General features: G+C 36.4%; 1 protein-coding gene across 3 annotated transcripts; it reads right to left on the bottom strand.

Moving 5' to 3' along the window:
- Nucleotides 1-654: 654 nt before the first annotated feature.
- LOC113310768 (protein FRA10AC1-like) lies at nt 655-10,535 on the bottom strand. Of its 3 annotated transcripts, none has more exons than XM_026559544.1 (12): nt 10,233-10,535; nt 7,980-8,047; nt 6,793-6,874; nt 6,100-6,183; nt 5,649-5,688; nt 4,437-4,482; nt 3,783-3,841; nt 3,339-3,406; nt 2,231-2,308; nt 2,050-2,151; nt 1,857-1,924; nt 655-954 (listed from the first exon to the last, which is right to left on the bottom strand). In XM_026559544.1, the coding sequence occupies exons 1-12, from the start codon at nt 10,286-10,288 to the stop codon at nt 869-871; spliced, it is 837 nt and encodes a 278-aa protein (XP_026415329.1). In that variant the 5' UTR covers nt 10,289-10,535; the 3' UTR covers nt 655-868. The 3 variants fall into 3 exon arrangements, with proteins under 3 accessions (XP_026415329.1, XP_026415328.1, XP_026415330.1); XM_026559543.1 differs by lacking the exon at nt 10,233-10,535 and adding an exon at nt 8,120-8,422; XM_026559545.1 differs by lacking the exons at nt 7,980-8,047; nt 10,233-10,535 and adding an exon at nt 7,363-7,510.
- Between the last annotated feature and the right edge of the window lie 1,772 nt (nt 10,536-12,307).

The raw sequence follows: 12,307 nt of genomic DNA on the forward strand, positions 1-12,307 counted from the left end.
CACGATATTTTAATCAAGTTTTTCCGAGTCAAATCGCGGAAGGCACACTGAGTCAGTAGTTTAAAAATGGCTCTACTTGGCTTGACATGATTTTCAGCAACCTAAAATCGTGCTGCCCACAATCTCTCGAAATAGTAAGCTAATATTCCCAAGTTAGAAAATCATTGTGCCCTGAACCCCTTTTGTTTTGGGAACATCCAAGCCATGTCACAACTCACCAAGACCTCTCATGCACACTCACTCCCCCTATACGCCCACGGTTCATATTTGATGAGGCGATATAATTTCCTATACTTGGCCCTTCACACGAAAACTAACAATAATATATCGCTCTAACGCTTAAATTTGGTACCCCACGGTTCTATTTCATAAATTGTTGACACTGACTTTACTTTCATTATTACATTTGAATCCTGCACCAATGAAAAAGGCGCATTTGGAAGCACTAGTAACTGAGTAGTGGAAAGATCCTCTTAAGAGGTTTTGTTCCTCCGTTCATGCTCGAAAGGAGAATATTGAAGAGAAGGAATAACCCAGTTACCTTGTAGGCTTGTACCTTCTATACAAATTTATTCCGTGGGGTTCCATACGGGTGATCTCTTTTGTAGCTTTTTTTTTATGGCTCTTTTCATACACTTCGAGAAACGATCTCCATGTTCAAAAGGAAAGCAGTTGAACTATACTTATGATATCATTGTCTAAAATCAGAGCTGGAAAAAAATATTCTTATGGACAGGGAAAGAACCAAATGTTCTATGCAAACGTTTGGTTATACATGGAGGAAAATGGGTGGTACCCATTATAGGAAAGAGTTGGCCACAACCATATTGATGCATTAGAGAGGAAATATTTCACCCAGCTGAGATGATCATGGAAACATGCCCTCGAGATACTCGTTGAAGTTCTCCTGATCATCAACCTTTTCGTCAGCGGTTGAAGTTGTGGACTTCTTCCCTGTTCAAACATACAAGTTATTAATGGAAGGCTGAAGGGGGAAGAAAAAACACAAGCAAGAAAGATAAGTTGTAGATTGAATGACAAGATTGAGAGAGAGAACTGTGGGTGCAATAACCCCCTTTCTTAGCCAGAAACTCACCAGATTAGCCACAATTTAGTTTAAAGGCTCAGTTTTGAGTCTTTTCACCTAGTGCACAAAGTTGCTAGTTTGACCATTTAGCTTGTTGATCGATATCAGGTGCCCTCAAAATGTCGGTATACATGCCTTAGCATGATTCTCCAAGAGAAAGAGGGCAATACAGTCGTATTTCTATCCTCAGGGTAAAACCGGTAAAATGGTGAAACCGCTATAATCAGTCGTATCAGAGCTGTTTTGAACTTTATGATAAAAGAAGTACGCTTTCTGAGGACTTCTGTTTTCATTAAATTTATTTAAATTGATCTATCTACCAATATTAAAAATGATTTCAGAGCTCCATAAATAGTACTCAGTAACAAAGAATTGCTTCCTGAGCCCAAGTTACTGAACCCAACAAACTCGAGCTCAGTGTGTAGCAGATTTCAAATAAGGAACCAAACACGGCAGAACCAAAAGAAGTTCAAGCTATGCAATACTGATGTGGCAAATGATTTAGTCTACCTTTGTTTAACCAAGTTGGAATTGAAATATTTACCTAATCATGAAAGCTTTGATTTTGTTCCAGTGATATAGGATGCATGTAAACCTAATACTAAACCGTTAATCTAACAGGCTACAAAGAAGCTCAACAACACATGTGGTTCTTGAAGAGACATAATCAGTAAAGCTGGCAGATAAAAGAGATAATGATTCCAAGCCAATTTAAAACTATTGATGAGTATATAATAAATGTAAAAGCACAATAGTAGGAAGAGACCACCTTTTCTGCTTTTCCTGTGGCTCCTGTCATACTCATCATCCGTCTCACTATCACTTTCAGTTCTTCCCCTGAAATTAAAACCAAATCCAATTATAGCAGAACAAAAGATTAAGCCACTTACCATACTAATTTGCTATAATAATATGCACATAAAAGGTGTAAAAGAGAAACGCAATGGAGATATTGTAGTTACCTCTTCTTTCTGTGTCTCTCTTCACCTAGTTGCCCTTTATCCTTGTGGTGCTTGGTATTCTCATGCTCATCATCAGTATCACTACCACTTTCACTTGGTCTCCTACAATTTGTCCCGAAAGTCAGTTCAATAACAGATTTTAGGCCACACAGAGAAATCAAAACAGAATTCTAATAATCACCTCTTCTTCTTGCGACTCTTAATTTGTTCTAAGAGCTCTTTTTCTTTGCGCTTTCTGTATACAAGCTTCTCTGCACATCTTGATGAACAATACCATCAGAACATAATGGAATTAGGGATTAATAGTTTCACACCAACAATGTCTACCTAAACACCCTTGAAAGTTAAAACCCAAGATAAGAATTATAACTAGCAATTCCATGCAAATATATGCAACTAAATTGCCTGACAAATTTTGCCATGTACCTAATTATCAACTTCGCATTAATTATTCTGACTAAATTTGGCGATCTCACAAATACAAGTTCATGTTGATTACTGACTAAATATTTGAAAGACGCTGATCTCCCAAAGATTGTACAAAAACTAGAGGGACTCCGAGTTTTGAAAGCCAATAAACAAAAACTGATGCAGCTCTATAACAGATTTTTGGGCTACATAGATGTATACCACCAGTTTCATTTTATGTTTTCCATAAACGTAATTATACATTTCAATCAAGAACAAATAAATGTACTTGCACATAAAAAATAAAAGTCAGAAACTTTACCATTATATTCACGTCCTATATGGAACTCCTTTTTCTAAACCATGTATTTCGTAGTTTGTTGACTAATCTATTGCAAGAAAAGTAACTTTCATAACATCAATCCCATTATATCATGTGATTGAGTTGTTAATTCTAAGAATACATCTCATTCAATGTGAAAATCTATGAGAGGTTCCTGAATACTACTTCATCCGTTTTTGCACAACGCCACAACCTCCAACCTTTTTAACAGGGTACAAATATTTAGAAAAATAAGAATATTGAAACAATGTTTTGATCACGAGCAGTTTGAACAAAATACAATTAGGCTCTACTTTGAACTAACCACCTGCACCAAACAAATTAAAAGTATCAAACATGCAACACAGATATGGCCTCCTAGAACTAGGCTTTTTACATATACCTCTATGTAAATAAATCCAAATATTTCCTTTGGCAGCCAATAAAAAAGATCAAAGGAGAAAGTTAAGAGCTAGTGACTCAATAGATAAAGTTTCAACTTTTACAGGATGATATTGAACTACAACATCACAGGTGAAACAGTGGCAGTTCAACTCACCTCTCGCAAGCAACCAGTTTCACGAGAGCCTGTTTATTTTCTCCAGTTTCAACATATGAGAAGTTAACCTGCAAAATTAGTGGAGGGATATGGAATGAAGATTTTGCACGCTTATCGATAATAGCACCAAAATAACGATAAAACGCTGAACAATCATGACAAAAACAAGCTAGTTGCTCCTAAAATGCATTCTACAGCAATTGGTTTTCAGTTTACCCACATCTCCTCATAGTTAATTACTAAATTAGTACAGATTTGAAAGAATTTCTTTAGAATCCTCCCTTGGCATGGCCAACGAGATTCGGTCTGGTGACCTTCTTACATATTATTTCAAACCTTGCATAAATGGTTCTCTCCACTAGATCAACATGTGTTTGTTAAGATTAACCGCAAAACCCATGGATAGAAGTTTCAAATAAGAAGATAACTAAGACAGGCGCTCACCTCATAACTTGCTAAGCTGTCCTTCACATCGCAATGTTTATTGCCACAGATGAACTGCCCTGTTGAACAAGTTTAGGAGTCAAATCTAGATCTTACTCATTAACAACATTTTTTAGGGCTCAAATATAAAGGATCAAGAATAATATAAGGATACTAAGACAGGAAAATATGATAGTAACCAGCAGCAGCAGTAGCACTGGTGTATTGCCGGCATCAGTGATACCCTGTATACTAACTATAGTATACCAGTCATCGATCGTAAAAAAAACTATAGCATACCATCTAAGCATTAAACGAGAGTTTTTGTTGTCACACCAAAACATTTATATACAGAATAAGCAGTGACTTAGATACATACAGCAGAATTTACGATCTATTAACATCAATATAAGTACATTCATTCACTCTAACGACAGTGTTTGTGTCATACACGATTTAAGAACTTAAGACTTTGAGGACTGCTGATGCAGGTGTTCACCTCATCTGATAAAAGTTTTTGTAACATTACACTAATTTTTTACAACACTTGCGTGTTTATTCAAATGCTTATAGCAATCATCCAAAACCAAATTTGGTACATAACAACAGACACCAACTAACATAGGATCAGTGTTGCATGAAAGGAAAGGATATATAGCAAAGAACTGAAGTCACCTTTCCCAGATAAAACCTCCTTTTCTGTCCTCCATCTTAAACCAACCTATCCAGGAAAACCGAAAATCATCAAAGATCCATTCCTGTGAAGCGTGTCACACATATGCAGCAACTTTCTGTGTGGTATATATCACAATATATCAAGGTAGGACTCCATTTAGAACAGGTTAAAAGGACTTGATCAAATACGTAAATCAGCAAACAAATCACTCAAGTAAGAGAAAGAAGAATTAAGTAATATAAGCAGATATACATAGAAACACAAACGAGGAAACAAGATCCATATTTTCATGGATGATGTTTCAAATTCCCTAGGATTGCTTAACTTAATTAGTTAATTAGTATCATCTCAATGGCTGAGGCTCTTTTTGGGAGACCAAAAAGAGCCCTACAATCCTATCTGCTCAATGCCTAAAAATCCAATCTGTAGGTATATTAAAAGAAGTTAAGGAACTAAAACCCGTTAGATTCGCGTTCACTTTCCAAGTCATCTTCATATCTAGAATAAAGACTCACCCCACATCACAAAAACCAAACTATGGCTCATCGGAACTCAACCTCGAATGTAAAGTAACTCAAGTTTTAACAAATAATGTACTGTAGCTTCCACCTAAAACTGATCACTTTAACGAAATCTCAATACAAACATCCAGACTAAATGGCCAAGGTTGACTTTTTCCCTTCGATTGGGACACCCAGGGCTTAAAAATAATAAAATGAAAGAAAAAAAATTACCCAAAAAATTACCCGTACGAGAACATATACATATAATATGAAAATATGTTTTTAAAACCGCTCTAACAGAAGCGATTATTAGCCGTTACAGTTTTCACATACAATGTTAAAAAGGTACGAAGTGGTCGTCATTAAATGTTAAAAAATAAAAAATTCCTCCTGCTTTCCATTTTAGATGACATACCCAAATTCTTGCATATGCCCCCACACAACTACAGCTCTATACCGTTATGCATTTAAAATAGTGTCAAATACTACCAAGTGAACACACATTGTACAGTTTGAAAAGTACCCATAGACTTATAAAATCAAAGTGAACAGGTTCAATTTTTCTGCATGGTATCTAAATAAATGCATCATACTGCATAAAACAGGTTGGCTAAGCTGTACTAGTGATGCTGAATAGACAAAGTAATGTTCTTGTATGATGAGCACGTCAATTGATCAGGGTAGATTATATATAAAAGTGGCAATTACCTTTCCCTTCTTGTATTGTGACATATCAGCAATGCAGTATCTTTAAGAATTATTAAGGTCAAAACATTAAAAATGTATATGGAACAAGCTGCTAAATGAGGAACTGAAGATAAATGGAGTATCACTCAAAGCCATTTTGTGTGTGTGTGTGTGTGTGTGTGTGTGTGTGTGACAGGGGGGATTCAATTTATTGAGAAGACAAGTACGAGGCAGCTAATGTGCTACTCAGGAGCCTAGCCCAGCACAGGGGCTTACGGCAACACTCATGAATAGCCAGTCAACTGGAAGTGAGGCAATGTGGTTGGTGCAAGTTAGCCTTAAAATGACTAGATTTGAATACTGAAACGGACCAAGAGCAGAACTTCTTCTACAAAGATAAGGGCCCTTCTGAATCAACATATAGCTTACGATGATACAATCTGAATGCTGGAATGTAAATTGCAAAGGATACTCTTTAAAAAGCTTGTCATAGTAACGTTTGACCAGCCTTTGTTCCCATGAGCTGTCCATGTCATCTTCCTCGGAGCGGATGAACCTGTCAAAAGTCCAAGTGAGTAGCCATGACCAACCAAGAGTTGCTAATTAAAATACTAAGAAACACACCAAGACTTGCTTAGACACGATTATGTTAAGCATGCCAAGGTACAAAACTGTTGGATAAGTAGCATGTCCTTCATGGTTATTGCCAAATGACACTCGTTTTACTGGTTTGAGCAACATGAGGTTAAATATGCCATTATTTTAAGCATCATATCTGAAAATCAGCTCATTCTAAAGAATTCACCATCACAAGCACATAAATAATTACCATTTAAAAAAACATTTCAGGACTCGTAGTGATCATTAATTCCTATTCCTACAAGCTGCAATAAGAAATCTCTTCCACGGTTAGGTCAACAGAACCCAATACAGGCCTCGGCCCTAAAATCAGGTTATGCAATTCATGGACAGTCAGGAAGGATGTACTCATTATTTAGTTTGTCTTAGATTCTAGATGGCATTAGTTTCCTCCTTCTCAGCACAGTCATGTCCACTTCATCTCTAAGAAGACATGGTACGATTAAAACAAGAAATCATGACAAAATTTATGTTTTTCAACCAACGAACAAAATACTGATGTAAATAAGTGACAAGATAATCAAACCTGTGACCTTCTCTAAGAGTATCTTGATCAGTTTTAGAAGGCAAAACAATGTCTACTTTTCTTCCAGTACCGTAGAAATCAACTGGCAAAAGAACAACACAACAACTGTATTAAAACATAAAGCCATCAGGGCCTTAATTTCTATTAAGAAGGTATTTAAAATTTTAGAAGGAACAGAACGTGTAGTTGCCAGTGATTAGACCACAGAAATTTAACCCATAGAATCATATAATTTGCTTAAGCGTGGACATGCATACGAGGAAAAAAGTAGACTAGAACAGATTTTTTACGAGATTGGCAGGTTTATAAGGCATAGCAAATAATTATTCAATATCTGTTCTAAATTCTTTTTAAACACAAATTTGTGATAAGGCACCTGCCAATACAATAATAGCAAAGTTGCAACTGACAAGCACATATTTAGAAATCTAGACTCGAAACTGTTACTAAAATTCAAATTTCCTTGTTGGGAGTAATCTCATCATTAACTCGGTTACTGTTCATAGTTTACTCATACTTGAGGTAAAATAGAGAGCAAAAGAAAGTGGAAAGTGGAAATGATTCTATTACTTTGAAGCACAAATATGAATGTAAGGATGTGTGTAGCCCCCTTCCTTCTTGGACGAAGGAGATTGTTCACCATCCTTTTGCTATAGGAAACTGAGATCCAGCAAATAAAAATCTCATTATCTGCATGCTTTCTCAGTCTCCATTTTCTAATAGTTAGACTAATGCAATGCAATTCTCCAGCAGTGAAGTGAAAGCTCTTGAAGACATAAAGGAACACAGACTTACTGGTAGAGGGTAAATAAATAACCAAAAGCCAAACTAATTAATTGCTTGGTGGGCAGCACCACGGGCAGTGCTTTCTGGATGGCTGTGTATACCTAAGAGCCCCCTTGGTCCCATGCTGCCTCATGTTTAGGATCTCAACCCCTCATGTGACATTTCTGGACATAATATTGTTTGGTAACATTTTTTGTTCATAACATGGCAACAAATTCTGCTCCAGTGGCTTGCTCTCACGCAAGATTTGTACAGATAATTTCTGATATTGCAAACTCCAAAGACTACAATCATAAAGATTTAACCGAGAAAGCAACTAAGACACAAATTCATAATCAGAAGGAAAAAACAAAAGGAAATAAAAAAATGTAAAATTATGAAAATGAGAGTTTTAATCTCACCATAATCCTTCAAGAACTTCTTATGACGATCGAATGCATTAAGTCCTCGAATATGAGATTGATATTGTCTGTAAGAGAAGATAAACAGGTGAGTAAGTAATAAGGTGAGTTCAGGAGTTAAGGAGTCTATGAATACTTACTGTTTTCGTTCTTCTTTATCGAATACCGCCGATCTAAGAGAGCCAAATGAGGTCATTGTTCCTTAACAGAAAGGGATGATAGAAACCCTAAAACCCTAATATTTATAATTTACTGGTCTATTGAAGAGGAAAACAAGTTTCACCAGATACCATCTGCAGTTTCCTTTTTCTAGGTTTTCTGAAAAATTCCTACTTCCTGCAGGTATATAAACATTTTTTTTCTTAGCGAAGGCGAATGATTTTTATTTTATTTTTAAGAAGCGGGTAACACGGAAGAGGAAGAGCATGTGAACAACACTCCCAAAACAATGAAAATTTCTAACGCCAAGCAGGCGAGCACTATGGTGCCCTTTATCCTTTCCTATCCCTTATAGGTAGGGAAAAAACTCAAAAACCATCTATTATGGTTTTCCTTATCCTACACAAATAATAAGGATATCCCTTCCCTACTATTTAGGGGTATCCCTTCCCTGCTATTTAAAGTGTATCAGATCTGATCCAGGTAGCAGGGAAGGGAAATCACGCGGAAATTGATCATGTTTTACGGATATTCAGCTTCTGTTTTTAGTAGAAAAGGATACTCAGTATCCGTGACTTTTTTCACGGAAGCTAAGTATCTGATTCTGGTTTTTTAAGTTTTACCCTAAACTTTATTTTTTCATACTTTTTTTTACTAAAACTTTTCTTTTACCTATACAAATATTTTAATGGAAAAATTAGGAAAAAAAAACGGATGTTGAGTTTCCGTTTGGGCACTATTCACACGAAAACTCTATTTCTGTGTCATGTAGAGAAGGAACAAAAGGGCATCATAGTGAGGCTTCCTTATGACCCATATCCCTTCCCTACGATTGAGGGATAGGGAAGGGATGCCCTGCACCATAGTGCTTGGCCTAAGGAAGACAAAATCGGATCATGTAATCTCAAAAATCCCTTAACTAAATATTTTTCATGACGGGCTAAGTAGCCCTTATTTTATTAGTGTTAATCATGTAATCAGATTAGCTAATTAAGTATTAGATTACTATTGGGCTCCCTATTTTCCTCCCTACTCTCCACACTCCTTGTCTGACGTGGCGAGGGACGTGTACAAAAATGTAAAACTACGTGGGTTGTATTTCTTTTTCCTTCTTCATTTTCCTCTTTCCCTTGCATCATCCCTTCTTCCCCAAATCTCCCCATCTGATCTCAATTTCCATCTCATCTTCTCAAAAAAAACCAAAAAAAAAAAAAAGTAAAAATAAAATTAGTAATTGCATTGATGAGAGGAAGAAACCCATTAATGAAATATGAATGAATATTATCGATTAATCGACTAATTTTGTTTTAAAGTTGTTTGTTAGAGCATAGCTCGGTCAACCTCGCATGCGTTGCTATCTCAAGCATGTTTGTCAATGTTAGTGATCAAAACTATAAGTCTTGATTTCTAGCCTACATAGCTAAGTCTCGGACTAGGATAGAAAAGTGTAGTTGAGCTCAAGGACTTCATGGCGATTCAACGAACAACGACGAAGATCTATACAAGGAACCGTGGAACTTCATCAACAAAAAGGTATGTGGAGACTTGAACTTATCTATCACTCAAAAGTATCTCTTCTATCTCCTACTTCTTATGAGACAAAATTCGTATGCTATATAGACTAGATCATACACATTTGACATTTCGAGATGAGCACTCATTGCTTATCTTTTATCTCGAAATCGTGTGTTGGTAAAACGTTTCACTTTGATCAAGTTTATCTTCACCTAGTGACGAAAGTCATGAAAAGTTTCAATCACTTTGAGAATTGCTCTGACGTGAATCGGTCTGTGAATAACGGCTACATAGCGTCCTCTGAGAATATCTCAATGATTGAAATGAGAGTTTAGATTACATAACCATGTATTCCTTGAACCGAAGTTTTCGAACTTTGTTGATCAAGAGAAATCGGGAGGATTGTGGAATTGGCTTTCCAAGTCGGCGAACTGTCGGAATTTCTCGACCGAGAATTTCTTATGACGATCGAATGCATTAAGTCCTCGAATATGAGATTGATATTGTCTGTAAGAGAAGATAAACAGGTGAGTAAGTAATAAGGTGAGTTCAGGAGTTAAGGAGTCTATGAATACTTACTGTTTTCGTTCTTCTTTATCGAATACCGCCGATCTAAGAGAGCCAAATGAGGTCATTGTTCCTTAACAGAAAGGGATGATAGAAACCCTAAAACCCTAATATTTATAATTTACTGGTCTATTGAAGAGGAAAACAAGTTTCACCAGATACCATCTGCAGTTTCCTTTTTCTAGGTTTTCTGAAAAATTCCTACTTCCTGCAGGTATATAAACATTTTTTTTCTTAGCGAAGGCGAATGATTTTTATTTTATTTTTAAGAAGCGGGTAACACGGAAGAGGAAGAGCATGTGAACAACACTCCCAAAACAATGAAAATTTCTAACGCCAAGCAGGCGAGCACTATGGTGCCCTTTATCCTTTCCTATCCCTTATAGGTAGGGAAAAAACTCAAAAACCATCTATTATGGTTTTCCTTATCCTACACAAATAATAAGGATATCCCTTCCCTACTATTTAGGGGTATCCCTTCCCTGCTATTTAAAGTGTATCAGATCTGATCCAGGTAGCAGGGAAGGGAAATCACGCGGAAATTGATCATGTTTTACGGATATTCAGCTTCTGTTTTTAGTAGAAAAGGATACTCAGTATCCGTGACTTTTTTCACGGAAGCTAAGTATCTGATTCTGGTTTTTTAAGTTTTACCCTAAACTTTATTTTTTCATACTTTTTTTTACTAAAACTTTTCTTTTACCTATACAAATATTTTAATGGAAAAATTAGGAAAAAAAAACGGATGTTGAGTTTCCGTTTGGGCACTATTCACACGAAAACTCTATTTCTGTGTCATGTAGAGAAGGAACAAAAGGGCATCATAGTGAGGCTTCCTTATGACCCATATCCCTTCCCTACGATTGAGGGATAGGGAAGGGATGCCCTGCACCATAGTGCTTGGCCTAAGGAAGACAAAATCGGATCATGTAATCTCAAAAATCCCTTAACTAAATATTTTTCATGACGGGCTAAGTAGCCCTTATTTTATTAGTGTTAATCATGTAATCAGATTAGCTAATTAAGTATTAGATTACTATTGGGCTCCCTATTTTCCTCCCTACTCTCCACACTCCTTGTCTGACGTGGCGAGAGGACGTGTACAAAAATGTAAAACTACGTGGGTTGTATTTCTTTTTCCTTCTTCATTTTCCTCTTTCCCTTGCATCATCCCTTCTTCCCCAAATCTCCCCATCTGATCTCAATTTCCATCTCATCTTCTCAAAAACCAAAAAAAAAAAAAAGTAAAAATAAAATTAGTAATTGCATTGATGAGAGGAAGAAACCCATTAATGAAATATGAATGAATATTATCGATTAATCGACTAATTTTGTTTTAAAGTTGTTTGTTAGAGCATAGCTCGGTCAACCTCGCATGCGTTGCTATCTCAAGCATGTTTGTCAATGTTAGTGATCAAAACTATAAGTCTTGATTTCTAGCCTACATAGCTAAGTCTCGGACTAGGATAGAAAAGTGTAGTTGAGCTCAAGGACTTCATGGCGATTCAACGAACAACGACGAAGATCTATACAAGGAACCGTGGAACTTCATCAACAAAAAGGTATGTGGAGACTTGAACTTATCTATCACTCAAAAGTATCTCTTCTATCTCCTACTTCTTATGAGACAAAATTCGTATGCTATATAGACTAGATCATACACATTTGACATTTCGAGATGAGCACTCATTGCTTATCTTTTATCTCGAAATCGTGTGTTGGTAAAACGTTTCACTTTGATCAAGTTTATCTTCACCTAGTGACGAAAGTCATGAAAAGTTTCAATCACTTTGAGAATTGCTCTGACGTGAATCGGTCTGTGAATAACGGCTACATAGCGTCCTCTGAGAATATCTCAATGATTGAAATGAGAGTTTAGATTACATAACCATGTATTCCTTGAACCGAAGTTTTCGAACTTTGTTGATCAAGAGAAATCGGGAGGATTGTGGAATTGGCTTTCCAAGTCGGCGAACTGTCGGAATTTCTCGACCGAGAATTTCTGCTTGGATTTTCCAAATACTCGTTTGTGTGATCAGTCCGCCAACCCAGTCCGCGAACTGGCGGAAGTTCTCATTCCGAGAATT

This window comes from Papaver somniferum, chromosome 9 (assembly GCF_003573695.1).
Source record: "Papaver somniferum cultivar HN1 chromosome 9, ASM357369v1, whole genome shotgun sequence".
Lineage (NCBI taxonomy): Eukaryota > Viridiplantae > Streptophyta > Magnoliopsida > Ranunculales > Papaveraceae > Papaver > Papaver somniferum.